Consider the following 15468-nt stretch of genomic DNA (forward strand, 5'->3'; position numbering starts at 1 on the left):
CGAGAGAATTGTAATGTTGTCATGGTAATTGGGGGTGTCACAAGATGATAAACCTTCTCATGGTGGACTCATGTGACGCAGAATGGGTGTGAATTACAACTTATCAGGAAGAATCCAGAAGGCACCACCCACCCACCCACACACACACACACACACACACCCCCACCCAAACCTGTGGAGGGAGATGAATCACTGCCACTGCATTTACTTAAACACCCAGAGTGTCACCTCATGTTCTCTCTGTCTGTGTGTGTGTGTGTGTGTGTGTGTGTGTGTGTGTGAGAGAGAGAATTGGGAATCTGATGGGTTCAAAGCAAAGACAGTACACATATACTTTCCATACTAAGGCACAGTTTACACCTGGTTTTATGCGTCAGGTTGATCCGATTATAAACGAAGAGGTGAGACATGTCGCTGTTTACACCTGGTCGTAGTATGCGTCTCTTTTGACAACTTGTGTTTGGATTTCAAGAGGAGGGTGCCTGAATTTATGACAGCATATGCAGTATCAATCATTACTTCAGTGGGTTATTGCTTAATAATAAAGCGTGTAATGTAAGCGCAAACATGATGTTTGGAGCAGTATTTTTTTTTTTTTTTTTTTAAAGCCTCATGTAACCGGCAAGGTTTAATCTCTTGTTTTAGTGCAGCAGTTTGAAATGCAGCTGTTTGAATGCACTCAAACAGAGGAACGTTTACACTATGAGCCCAATGTGGTCCCATGTGTTTTTGACTTCATTCAACCACCTGTGAATGAGGTTGAATTGGACAAATACTTTGGACCCCGTTTACACCTGTTTTTGCACTGTCCTGTCTCAAACAGATCACCCGAAATGCAGAATACCTGGTGTGAATGGGGCCTATGTGACCATCACAGAAGTCCGTAATGCTTTAAATCGGCTTCAAGTTAGAGAAATCTGAATGTTTGTTGACTGTAATGTTGTAAATGCTTCATTTATACTGAAGAGTTGATCATTTATTCCCTTAAATCTTACATTAGTTGGTTCATGTGTGACAGTAAGGTAGTGTGGCAGATCTGTGCTTCACAGAGGTTCTGTGAAACTTTGAGATGATTGTTTTGCAAACAATTGTCTGCTGTCCAGTTCTACTACGTTCTGTTGAATCGTTGTGATTTTTCTCCATCCAGACTGGAGTAAACCACAGGATTCTGCACACTGCTGAACTGTGACCTCCCAATACACTACCAGTCAAAAGTTTGATTGAATTTAAGGGTGCTTTCACACTTAGTTTGATTGCTTGGACCAAACCCTAGCTCATTCAGACGTGGGTGTGCACAAAAAGTGCAAGCGTGAAACCCCCCCCCCCCAAAATGCTTGGAATTCGTTTTTTTTTATACTTAATGATTTAATGTTTGTTTATGTTATTAATTAAAAGCTATCATAAAGCGTTGCCAAGAAAAAAATCTACCTTTTTATATTGGGGGCCCTTGAGAATCTTTATTAACATAAACATAGATCTAAAACTTACACATTACTGCCTTAGGGACTGAGGAAAAGCCCTAGACATAGAGTACGATTTTCCTCTATCGTTGGCAGAACATGCAACATCACTCTTGAATATTAGTGGTGTGTATTACAGAAGCACAACGACTCCTCTCCACCGTATTAAAGATCCCCTTGACAAAACCAGCTGTCATGTTAATCCAAGATGAAATAAATACAGCTATGTCATGCTGGATTCAAATAAGAACTCCTATGTCTGCCGTGTCAGAGAGGGATGTGCCATTAAAAAGCTGTTGGCACGGTTTCCCCGTATGAGAAAGACGGCAAAGAAAAGATTTGACTGACATTTATTCTTTTCCACTGTGATGGAAAATGACATTTTATTATTGAAATGGCATTTAAAAGAGATTAGGACCTAATCTGAGAGAAAACACTGGAGATGAACGTAATTAAGCAGATATAATTGAATTCAGTTCTTTTCTTCTTAAGCTCTTTATGCATTTCCATTTTAGAGCAGATTATCTAACTGACACAGGAGAGATTCAGTTTATTTTTGCTTTGTCTGGAGTCTTATTACGTATCTATGATCTGGACGATAAAATTTGGGATCCTTTTAGAGGTCTTGAAGGATCAAAACTGTTTAAGAGGGCCAAAGGAGAGGGTTTCCACAGGAAAATAGGTGTTTCTGTCAAGAAAGAGAAGCTTTTCCAAAACCTGTTGAGCTGCCTCATTACTGTCTTTCTTGGGAGCTACAGTTTTAACATCCTAGATGAATATTTTACTTGTCACAATTCATTCTGCAATTGTCTTATCTGAAAAGGATTAATAGGATGCCGTTTTAGATTTTGGACATAATAAAGGGTGTCTTATATACAGTAGCTGCCTACAGGTTGGAAAAGCCTTCCAATCAGGATTGCCCCTATGATGCCTAAAAATGTTGCTCAGGTAGGCAGCTCTCTTTGGTTTTGAACCAGAGCCAGAGAGAGAGAGAGAGGATTGATGAATTTTCTGCTGTTTGGCCCTCAACTCCAATCACAGTCTAGAGAGAAAAGAGTAAAGATGCCATTACTTTTCTTATTATATAGAAAATGACAGAAAGCCCCTCTCTTTCTCCCTCTGTCTCTCTCTCTTTTTCCTGTTTTTTCTCTCCCTTCTCAGACCATGTCTTTCTGTGTCTGTCTTTCTATCTTTCTCTATCTCTCTCTCACTCCCTTTCTACATCTGTCTTGAACTGTAAAACATTTGGAACTATCAGACAATGCTTGTTTAATTTAAGAGACTTGTTTAATAGATATTTAAAAAAAAAGTACCATCTGAATAGATTCATCTTGTATAAATTTTAAGTGTCTTATTTAATATTGTAAATATTTATTGATGAACCTTTTTTTGCCATGTGAATAACCTGTCTGCTGACATGGCGTTAATACTAAATAACTAAATAAATAAATCTACATCTGTCTTTCTCACTCTTTCTGTCTCTTTGTCTCTTTCTTTCTTTCCTTTGGTGTTTCTCTCCCATTATCCTTCTCTCTCATTCTCTGTCTCTCTCTTTTCTGTTTCTCTTTCTTTCTATTTGTCTCTCTCCTTCTATCAGTCTCTTTTCTCTTTCTACCTGTCTTCATATTTTTTCTATTCTTTTCTTGCTTGCTTTCTTGCTATCTTTCTCTTTCTTTCCTATCTATCTTTCTTACTATTTGCTCTGTCCTTTTTGCTATCTATCTTTTTTCCTTCCGTCCTTCAATATGTCTGTCTCTCTCTTTCCACCTGTCTGTTGCTCGCTCTGTTTTTTTCCCTCTCACCTTCTATCTGTTCCATGTGTCTGTCTGTCTCTCTCTTTGACCGTCACTCTCTCAATCTGTCTGTCTTTCTGTCTCTTTGCTCTGCTATTGATCGGTCAGCTCTGATGGAAATGTGCTTTTACTGGCTGCTGCTGGTGGAGATGGTTCAGGCTCTTGGATGCTGTCAGACGCTTTCGTGGAGGAATGAAGAAAAATTAGATAAATAGATTGCAGGGGAGGAGGGGGTGAAATCGGCTCCTTTACCGCTCGCTGGCAGTCGTCACAGAGCTAAATGAATACTGACATATTTATATTTATTTAAATTAAAGTTGTTGTGGTACTATCAGTGTCAGGAGGATCTTATTTACATACCAATTAGCAGGTTTATTAAGTGCTTTTTCCATTGATTAATATAATTAGTGTGCAGATAAATGAACAAGAGAGTGAGAGGGGAGGGATGGATGTGTATTAAAAGAATTAAATTGAAAAAAAAAAAAGAAATCCTGATTACTGAAGCAGAACAGAATGAGGACTTAATATTAACCGTTTCCTCATGGCTAAAGGAATTTCTTACATCTCCAATTATTTTCTCTTCCAGAAAGGACAATATTTTCACCTTAAAAATGAAAAGTATGTTTGTTGGGTTTTGCGAGTGTGTGAATGTCTGTATACTCGGGATACGTCTGATACTTTAAAGACCTTTTAATAAAATGACCCATAATTGCCCGTTCTCCATGGCAGGCGAGACACGCTCTGATGGATGATTCTGTCGGTCTCTGCCTGCAGATCTATCCCTTATGGACCCTTCTGAGTCAAGCATCCACCCCCACAACCCCCCACTGCTGTCTCACCTTGTGCCCCAGTCAAACCCCTCCTCGCTCTGAGCATCTTTGCCCTTCCTCAGCCTCTTGGCACTCTGGTAACAATGGACATGCCAGTGTCTCCTATAGAAAGTGCATCAGCTCAACTTTGCCCTGGTTGGCTCATGAATATTTACAGGAGCATTACAGAAACACAGATGTTTCTTAACAGTGTGAAAGGAAAAGGTTTGGGTGCTAAAATTTCCTTTAATTTGTTCGACTAATTGATTATTTTAAGTGAAGAGTCATTTGCTATCATAACTGCCTGCAGGAGTTGTAGTTTAAATACAATCTGTCTCATGGTTTTGAGAGGCTGTTGGGAGGACTGTCTCATCTGACTTTGCGGTTACAGTGGTCAGTAGATTTTTTTATTAAATCAGTCTCTGGTGTCTGAATATTGATTACTGCAAGAGACTGAAAACACTCACAATGTATGACTTGTGATACATCATTTTTGTGTTTGTGTGAAAAATTAAAGGGTATTTGAAAATGCATGCACACGCTCAAAGGTTCCATTTGTTAACATTTGTTAATGCATTTTGTATCATGAACTAACAATGAACAATGCATTTTTACAGCATTTATTAATCTTTGTTAATGTTAATAAAAATACAATTTATCATTGTTGGTTCATGTTAGTTCATAGTGCATTAATGTTAACATATGTATTACTATGTTGAAATTAAACAAGATTAATAAATGCTGTAAAAGTATTGTTCATTGTTTGTTAACTAATCTTGATAACTAATGTTGACAAATGGAACTTTATTGTATACGTCTACAGTATTTACAGTTGAAGTCAGAAGTTTACATACACTCAGATTGAATTCATTAAAACACTCCACAGATTTCATATTAGCAAACTATAGTTTTGGCAAGTTGTTAAGGACATCTACTTTGTGCATGACACGAGTAATTTTTCCAACTTTTAATTAACTATTCACAATCACAATTTCAGTAGGTCAGAAGTTTACATACACTAAGTTATTTGTGCCTTTAAGCAGCTTAGAAAATTCCAGAATGTGATGTCAAGCCTTTAGACAATTAGCCAATTTGCTTCTGATAGGAGGTGTACTGAATTGGAGGTGTACCTGTGGATGTATTATAAGGCCTACCTTCAAACTCAGTGACTCTTTGCTCAACATCATGGGAAAATCAAAAGAAATCAGCCAAGACCTCAGAAAAAAACTGTGGACCTCCACAAGTCTGGTACATCCATGGGAGCAATTTCCAAACGCCTGGAGGCACCATTTTCATCTGTACAAACAATAGTACGCAAGTATAAACACCATGGGACAACGCAGCCATAATACCGCGCAGGAAGGAGACACATTCTGTCTCCTAGAGATGAATGTAGTTTGGTGCGAAAAGTGCAAATCAGTCCCAGAACAACAGCAAAGGACCTTGTGAAGATGCTGAAGGAATCAGGTAGACAAGTATATACAGTGCATCCGGAAAGTATTCACAGCGCTTCACTTTTTCCACATTTTGTTATGTTACAGCCTTATTCCAAAATTGATTAAATTCATTATTTTCCTCAATTCTACAAACAATACACCATAATGACAACGTGAAAGAAGTTTGTTTGAAATCATTGCAAATTTATTAAAATTAAAAAACGAAAAAAATCACATGTACATAAGTATTGCAAAGATTTCAAACAAACTTCTTTCATGTTGTCATTATGGGGTATTGTTTGTAGAATTTTGAGGGAAATAATGAATTTAATCAATTTTGGAGTAAGGCTGTAACATAACAAAATGTGGAAAAAGTGAAGCGCTGTGAATACTTTCTGGATGTTGTATCCGATTACTTCTTTTGTACTCATTTCAAATACAAATTTTGTGTGTGTTTCTCCTTCGCTAAGGTGAATGATTGATATTTAAGCTGCAGTCCCTGGAGAGGCCACATTAATTTTAGTGGAAGGTTATTTTAGTTTATTGAAATTATCCAAACGAAGCTATTTACCAAAGTGAATCAGATTCCCTAATGTACTGTAGCACACACTCACTCATCTCAGCGCTGGTCTTTGTCCTTCTGGTCTTTGTCTCAACAGCTGAGCCGAAATCCTCTGGATTGTGTGGGCTTTATATTTAAAAATGAACATCTTCTATACATCTTGTGTACTAGCTCTGCTGAACACATGCAGCTGAACACAAGGACAACACTTCATGTTTGATAACTGTAAGTTTCATAAAAGATGGTGAGTCACAAAGAGTTGATATCCTCTGAGTGCATGTGACTCAAGTCATATTGCACTTTATAGTTCAAAGCTCACTTTTCAAACTGAGCTCCTCATGTGTAATCAAGTGCATTGATCTGCCTTTTACTGTCTTAAATACAGGCCACACACATACGCTGGATAAGCACTATATATTTTATGGTTCGGGCAGTAAAGCTGGCATATGGTGTGTGGGTGTGTGTGTTGAATGTTGATCTTACAGCTGTCAGGATGTGTTTCCTGAGCAGTTTCTCTGATTACTTAGTCACAATTCCTGTTTGTATGTGTTTCATATGTGATCTCCCCTGTATGAATATGTTTGCTCTACTAGAGAGACGTTTAAAATTATATTGATATTTATACTGTATATGACAGAAACAAGTTAAGCTTTTACCCCTGGGTTACAATGGAAGTGAATGGTGGCCAGTCCATAAACATTAAAATACACACTGTTTTAAATGTATAGCCACAAGGTGTAAACATTGACATGTTTAGATGATTTTAGTGTGATAAAACTGCTTACTTTATATTAACCAAAATGGCATGTATTTTAAAAAAATGTTTTTAAGATGCACAAGCAGTTTCAGGTGATAAAACAATAGATATATATGTGAACTTGAGTAGGATTGACTTCATATATCCACTACAAATGACTTTGGGACCAGTTGGTTAAAAAGTAATTGCAAACCTGGTTCAAAAAGTGAAGGTAGTTCTGAGAAAAGGTCTAGCATAATTTGTGTGCAGATGCCATTTGGTTTGATATTTTGTTTGTCTAATGCAGTGGTTCCCAACCCCCAGTATATACTGTGTGTGTGTGTGTGTGTGTGTTTATATATATATATATAAGTATGTGAACCCTTTGGAATGAGCTGGTTTTCTGCATTAATTGGTCAAAAGTATAGACAAAGCACAATGTGCCTAAGCTAACAACACACAAACAGTTATAATCTTTCATGTCTTTATTGAACACATCCCATTACACATTCATAGTGCTATGGGGGAAAGTAAGTGAACCCTTGGATTAAATAACTGGTCGATCCTCTTTTGGCAGCAATAACCTCAACCAAGCTTTTCCGGTAGCTGCTAATTAGACCTGCACAAAGTTCAGAAGGAATTTTGAACCATTATTCCTTACATAACTTCTTTAGCTCATCCATATTCTGAGGCTGTCTGGTGTGAAAGGCTCTCTTGAGGGTTTTTTTATTTTTTTGAAGCCCTTCTGTAGTGGATTTACTTAAGTGTTTAGGGTAATTGTTCTGCCGCATCACTCAACTTCTATTTACAGGTTTTCTGCGGGTCTTAACAAGGCCTTAAAAAGGTTTTAAATTGGAGCAACAAGTCTTAAATTCATAAGGTCATGGCATTAAATATTTTATGAGGATTGTTTTCTCATTGCGTTTAAGTAGAATACCCGTTTTTAAGAGGTGTGTCCTGGTGTCCAGACGATTCTCTAAACAATGTAATTATGTCCCGGTTTCAGCTGGTAGGCTCACTGATTTTTTTCTAATTACATTTAATGTACCTTTTTTCCATCTCACTATTGTCTTTGGTATTGTTTGCACATTCAGTCACATTCCGACAGCTACACTGCACTTTTTACATAGTTCAAGCACTTATATGTTTGAGATGTGGGGTTTGTATTTTGAATTTTAGGTTACAATGTTGTGAATTTTCTGTTAAAATGTGTACCTGGCATGACATGTCATTTCATAATTACACATGCAATATGACATCATGTGGATAGGATAGGCTACATGGAATTTGTACATTAAAAAAGCTAAATTGTGGTTAAATCGTGAAAAAAACTAAATCCTAAAGTATACATTTTCACAAACTATATAGCCTATACAGTTAAGTGCCGTTTTTTGCATACCCCTTTTGTTTTTAATAAGTTTCCACACCCCTTTCAGAATCTATACAAATAGCCTATAAGAGATCAAAGATTATATTTTTTATGTAGTACTGCCCTTCAAAAGCTACATAACTCAAAATGTACTCTTATTTACACACATCATCCTGTTCAAAAGTTTGCACCCCTTGGATGTTCTTGTGTAGCCTTCTTGAGCATCTGTAATTGTTTGCACCTTTTGTAATAGATGTGTATGAGTCCCTCAGTTATCCCAAGTTTCAAAAGCTGGATCTCATATATAGCCACTGTTGGGAAGAACTCAAATGTGCAGAAGATGCAGAGAAATCAAATAATTGTACAGTAGTTGGGTTTTTTTCTTAAGAAAAGTGGACATCTTCACTGCTCAGGACAAAGCAGGGACTCGTGAACAATTATTACACAAACAGTCATTGATCATTGAGAAAGCAACACACCATATTTAACCAAAGGAATGTAAAATTCTGAACAGGATCACGTGTTTAGTTTCAGTTGCTATTTTGTCTTGTGGAATGTATGTGAGGATGTGTTATGTCAAATAACTTCTTCAGGGCAGTACCAAATAAATTCAAAATGTTATTTTTATGATCTCTCATTTTAATAAAAAAAAAGATAAATGGTCTTAAAAAGTCTTAAATTTAACTTCATAAAACCTGCAGAAACCTTGATTTAGCTTCAGCTGGCACACAGCAACCCTGACATTATCCTGTAGGATATCTTGATAAACTTGGGAATTAATTTATCCCTCTGATGGCAAGCTGTCCAGGCCCCAACGTGGCAAAGCAGCCCCAAATCATGATGCTCCCTCCACCGTACTTCACTGTTGGGATGATGTTTTCATGTTGGTATGCGGTGCACTTTTAATGCCATACGTAGTGCTGCATGTTTTTCCCGATTAATTCAACATTAGTTTCATCAATCCACAATTGTTTTTTTCTTGTAACATTGTGGAGTGTCAAAGTGTTCTTTGGCAAACTTCAGGTGCGCAGCAATGTTTTTGTTGCAAAGCAGCGGCTTAACGTTAAACAGGCAGGACACCATGCATGTTTAATGTTTTCCGTATAGTAGACACATGATCAGAGATGTAACCTGTTTCAATGATTCCTTCAAGTCTTTAGCTGTCACTCTAGGGTTAATTTTGTTCTCATTGAGCATTCTGCGGTATACCATTTGAGTCATCTTGGCTGGACGGCCACTTCTAGGGAGAGTAGCCACAGTACTATATCAACTCCATTTATAGACATTTGTCTAACTGTGGACAGATGAATATCCAAGCTCTTCGACATAACTTTCTAACTCTTTCTAGCTTTATGCAAAGCAACAATTCTTGATCGTAGGTCTTCTGAGATCTCTTTTTGCAAGGCATGGTCCACGTCAGCAGATGCTTCTTGTGAACAGCAAACTCAAAATGTTTGAGTGCTTTTTATAAGTCAAAGTAGCTCTAACCCAAATCTTAAATCTCGTTTCATTAATTGAATGCCAGGTTTGCCGACTCCTGACTCTAATTAGCTTTTGTTGACATCTTTAGCCTAGGGTTCACTTACTTTTTCCACAGCACTGTGAATTTTTAATGAGATGTGTTCAGTAAAGACATGAAAGATTATAATTGTTTGTGTTGTTAGCTTAAGCACATTGTGTTTGTCTATACTTGTGACTTGAATGAAGATGAGATCACATTTTATGACCAATTAATGCAGAAAAGCAGCTAATTCCAAAGGGTTCATATACTTTATTGCCACTGTATCTACTGGTATATAATTTAGTTGATTACGCAGAGCCCTGCAGCTACTTGATGGTCTTATAATAAAGCATTAACATGTCAACAAGGTATGCAGTTTTAAGAGGTTTTGAAGTGCGTGGTTATGAAGTTACAGAAATTCAATGCATTTTTAAGATCCAAGAAAAATAATCTTCTAATCATTTGGTGCACTTCATCCTCATGCAGTTGTGCAAAGATGCTCTGGTTGGAAGAGTGACATTTAATGAAGTTTTGCAACAGTTGCCATTGTTTTAAGGTCTTTGGACAGTTTTTTAATGTTTATTTTGAGATTTTTTTTGTATCATATTGAGTTAGACGAGGATGTTGACATGCTGTCTTACTGTTGTAGCGCAGTTTTATATCTTTGACCGCATCAAATTATATGTGGCTCCGCGTTCCAGGTTGGGATTTGCATTCTAATGCAATTGCATTCATTGATACTTAAAGTTTAACTAAAGTGTCCAAATACTTTTCAAGGTGTGTGTGTGTGTGTGTGTGGGAAGGCTCTTTTCACTTAGCTACCAGTAGCAGACTTCTCTCTTTTATTGTTTTGTACAAAAGGCTAGAGAGTCCAGTTGAGTTTCTCTTTTCCTTTAAGAGTGATAAGAGCTCTGTGTACCTCACCAGTTTCTTTTCACAAGCACAGATAGGTGTGTGTGTGTGTGTGTGTGTGTGTGTGTGTGTGTGTGTGTGTGTGTGAAGAGGTCCTTAACCTCCCATCAGATAGAGGTAGAGAGCCATAGCAGCATCTTGAGTCCACTGAAAGACACTTTTGAAAAGACCTGCAGCGTTACACTGATTTCACCAGGCAGCTGTGTGTGTTTGGTGCTGGTGTGTGACGCTTTTCTGGAGCTCTGGTGTCTGTCTTTATGTGTGTGTGAGGGAGAATCTACAGGTACTCCATGAATATGTTTTAAGTTCTTTAAGTTGTTATATATAAACAGCTCTTAAGATAAGAATCGCTGGCCTAGTTCAGTTTGATCTGGCCTGGTTTGATCTGATCTGGTCCAGTCTGAACTGATTTGGTCTGGTCCTCACTGATCTGGTCAGAACTTATCTAGTCTGATCTGGTATGATATGATAGTAGCTGATCTGGTTTGGGCTGAACTGGTCTGAGACTGAAAGCTTATATTGCACTTAATGGACACAGTGGACAAACCCTCATGCTGGGGTCCCCCACTGTGCTGGACGGTCTGTCTGTTACACTCAGGTGGCTCCTCTTGTTACCTAGTGACCGTATCCAGGAGGCAGGTGGTGCACAGACAAATGGACCGCTTTGTCTCTCTTTCGGTAGAAATAGGTTTGGGATTTCTCAACAGGATTCTCTGTATTGTGTGTGTGCTCAGAATCTGCCTGTTGAGACAAAAAATATTTTCCCCTCATTAAGTTTTCTTCTTCTGTTATCATAAGAAACTAAAATACAGTGAGGTGTCAGTTCTGCCGTACAGAAATTTTCAGTTATGACTGGAGAATAATCTGTATGTGTGTATGTACAGTTGAAGTCAGAAGTTTACATACACTTTAGCCAAATACATTTAAAATCAGTTTTTCACAGTTCCTGACATTTAATCGTAGAAAACATTTCCTGTCTTAGGTTAGTTAGGATCACTACTTTATTTTAAGAATGTGAAATGTCAGAATAATGGTAGAGAGCATGATTTATTTCAGCTTTTATTTCTTTCATCACATTCCCAGTGGGTCGGAAGTTTACATACACTTTGTTAGTATTTGGTAGCATTGCCTTTAAATTGTTCAACTTTTTGGGCAGCCTTCCACAAGCTTCTCACAATAAGTTGCTGGAATTTTGGCCCATTCCTCCAGACAGAACTGGTGTAACTGAGTCAGGTTTGTAGGCCTCCTTGCTCACACACGCTTTTTCAGTTCTGCCCACAAATTTACTATCGTATTGAGGTCAGGGCTTTGTGATGGCCACTCCGATACCTTGACTTTGTTGTCCTTAAGCCATTTTGCCACAACTTTGGAGGTATGCTTGGGGTCATTGCCCATTTGGAAGACCCGTTTGCGACTGAGCTTTAACTTCTTGGCTGATGTCTTGAGATGTTGCTCCAATATATGCACATAATTTTCCTTTCTCATGATTCAATCTATTTTGTGAAGCGCACCAGTTCCTCCTGCAGCACAGCACCCCCACAACATGATGCTGCCACCCCCATGCTTCACTCATGAGTGTGTTTTGTTTTTTACAGGTAGAAGATGCCATGCTAATGTTCGATAAAACTACAAACAGACATAGAGGTAAGACAATCCTGTTTCTTTTATAATGATGCTGTATTAGATGTTTAAGTTTCCTGTAATATGATTTACACAAAGAGCTACATGTGTGATAACAGCTGAGAAGAACCGTCTGCCTTCTGTCTCTGATCTTCACTTTATCAAAGAATAGAGTGCAAAAGACTCACTGTATAGATCTCCACAGTGTTGACAGCATGGGAACACACTCTATTATACAGACATACACATACACTGTATTGCAATACTGACTGTGGTAACTGTTTAATCTGTTCAATCATACTCACGAAAGCATAGATTGAAGATGCCATTTTCACTTTGTGTCTTGTTTATGGTAGGGATAACCGGTTATCAGAATCAGGTCAGATATTGTGCTCATGTACTTGTAGTCATGCTTGTAAAAATGCTCTGAAACCAAAAACCGATACCATCTGACGTTGGTATGTCGTCGCATAAACATTCAGTGCACAAATTAAAACCATGTTATTTTCTAGTGTGATTATTAAACCGCAAAGGCTGTGATTTAATTAGATAAATATATAGTTTGCATGTGCTGCGTGCTTCAAAGTAAATAGATCTTGTTTTAAGAATGTTTTAAAGGGAATGTTACGCTGGCTGCTCATACATTAAAATTTGTAATACTAAAAAATCTGAAATTTTACAACAGTCTCACCTAAATCTCACGGGGGTCTACTTTTCCCAATTCTTACTTTTAGTTTTATGCAGATGGATTTTTTTTTTTAGAATACAGGCTACATTGTAGACATGATGCAGTCTTATGCTGACTTACATGTATGTTGGTCTTGGCAGATACCTTTAACAAATACTTTAACAGGTATTTAAAGGGCAGTTCACCCAACAATTTAATTTCTGTTATAATTACTCACCCTCAAGCCTGTATGACTTTCTTTCTCCCTTGGAACTCAAAAGATGTTAGGCAGAATGTTAGTCTCAATCACAATTCATGGTCACTAGGTGCAAGACGGGCTGGTCTGAGTATTTCTGTAACTGCTGATCTGCTTTCACCCACAACAGTCTCTACCAAAAATAAAAAGCATCCAGTGAGTGGCAGGACTACTCAACTTTGGAAAGGTCAGGGGCCGTAGAGCTGGATCCCTGTACCCTCAAGGGCCGCACTCATAATTTTTATGAATATATATATATATATATATATATATACACACACACACACACATACACCGATCAGCCACAACCTTAAAACCCCCTTGTAGGCCCCCCTTGTGCCGCCAAAACAGCACCAACCTGCATCTCAGAATAGCATCTCACCACAATTGTACAGAGCGGTTATCTGAGTTTGGCGGTGTTTTGGTGGCACAAGGGGGACCTTTAACAATATTTGACAATATTTAATGTTGTGGCTGATCAGTGTATACAGTATATAATGTATATATAAAATTATTAGTTAACATTTTTATAGTAAGAATATTGGAATGTTAGTTAACAGTATTTGAAAACATTTAAATTCTCTTATTTACTCACCTTCATGCCATCCCAGATGTGTATAACTTTCTTGCTTCTGCTGAAGACAAATGATGATTATTTTGAAAAAATTCCATGTGGTTGAGAGACAAATCAATATTTAAGTCTTTGGCTTTTATACTATAAAACTCCACTTTCACTTTCAGATGTAAAAGTGAAACTAAACAGGCACCACATGTGACTTACAGATGTGAAAGTGAAAGAGGAGATTTGTAGTAAAAAAGGACTTAAATATTGATGTTTCTCACCCACACCTATCATATCGCTTCTGAAGACAGATTTAACCAATGGAGTCTTATGGATTACTTTTATGCTGCCTTTATGTGCTTTTTGGAGCTTCAAAGTTCTGGCCACCATTCACTTGCATTATATGGACCAACAGAGCCTTTGTTTGAAAGAAAATCATGCACATCTGGGATGGCATAAGGGTGAGAAAATTATTTCCTGTTATTAGGAATTTTCATTTTTGGGCCAACTATACCTTTTAGCAATTATTTTAAACATAAGGGGTGTAACAGTTCGATTTTCTGATATAGATCAGTTCTGTTGTCACTCTGATTGTCAACTAACAAACACCATGAGTGTTCAACATCAAAAACACCAGAGATGTGTTCAGAAACAAGAGCGATATATCCAAAATTAGCACCAAAGGCCTTCTGCGACAAGTCATAAAGATTTGCTCACCCCCCTTAGTGTTTTGCGCCGAAGAAAATCATTAAAAAGCATTTGCGTGAAGGCGTCTCAACGCAGTCACTGCACGGAAAACTTCATTTTTCCTGTAAATACTCTATCTCTAAGCTATTCAAGAGATTGGACAGATTCGCGCTGTTTAGTAACTCAAGTGAGATTGCGAAAGCACTTGTTTGATTGACGTGTATGAACGCACGTGCAGACCAACCACCGCTCTCATAACATCAGCCATGCTCAGATATTGTTTTGTATTTATTTGTAACATCCTCTTGCAGTTGAATTTCCTCTCTAACATGATTCAACAATGTGGAGAACAATCATAAGTCCTCATGAAAATGGACACCTCATAATTCATACAGATTTGATAGGCTGCTGATAAATAAATTTCTGATGATGATATCATAACACGGACCGCAAATTATCGCTCGAGGGCCGCATGTAGCCTGCGGGCCGCGTGTTGAGTAGCGCTGCTCTAGAGTTTACTCAGAGTAGTGCCAAAAACAAAACAAAAAAACATCCAGTGAGTGGTAGTTCTGCGGATGGAAACACCTTGTTGATGAGAGAGGTCAATTGAGAATGGCCAGACTGGTTCAAGCTGACAGAATGGCTACGGTAACTCAGATAACCACTCTGTACAATTGTAGTGAGCAGAATGGCATCTCAGAATGCATAACATGTCGAACCTTGAGGCAGATGGGCTACAACAGCAGAAGACCGCATCGGTTCTGTGAGTGTAAAAACACTCTTCATTTTATAAAAATAATACAACATCATGCTGAAATTATGTTCTATATTCATTTGATTACAGTTTTAATTAATTTATTTATTTAGACCCCATTTTGATGATAAAATTTAAATAAACTGTTGAACATGAAATTCAGAAAAAATAAAAAAACAAAACGGTTATCATTATCAGCGAGTACCGTAAAGGAAGTAACAATTCTCTTTCTCGTTCTCCAAAAAATGGTATCTGGACATCCATAATTGATGGTCTTCGCTACTGCTCACACTTGAAGCAGAGCAACACTAACAGCTCGTCTTAATTGTGAGCGACGCATCAAA

At 37.7% G+C, this 15468-nt stretch overlaps 1 protein-coding gene across 3 annotated transcripts in view; it reads left to right on the forward strand.

Annotated features, from left to right (window-relative positions):
• LOC127434038 (RNA-binding protein Musashi homolog 2-like) overlaps nucleotides 1-15468 on the forward strand; it is a 267544-nt gene that overhangs the window by 142024 nt on the left and 110052 nt on the right. For all 3 annotated transcript variants that reach the window (XM_051686472.1, XM_051686474.1, XM_051686473.1), the window contains one exon: nucleotides 12174-12222. In XM_051686472.1, the coding sequence (XP_051542432.1) occupies nucleotides 12174-12222 (49 nt within the window). The remainder of the gene's footprint in view (nucleotides 1-12173; nucleotides 12223-15468) is intronic.

Source organism: Myxocyprinus asiaticus, chromosome 43 (assembly GCF_019703515.2).
Source record: "Myxocyprinus asiaticus isolate MX2 ecotype Aquarium Trade chromosome 43, UBuf_Myxa_2, whole genome shotgun sequence".
NCBI lineage: Eukaryota > Metazoa > Chordata > Actinopteri > Cypriniformes > Catostomidae > Myxocyprinus > Myxocyprinus asiaticus.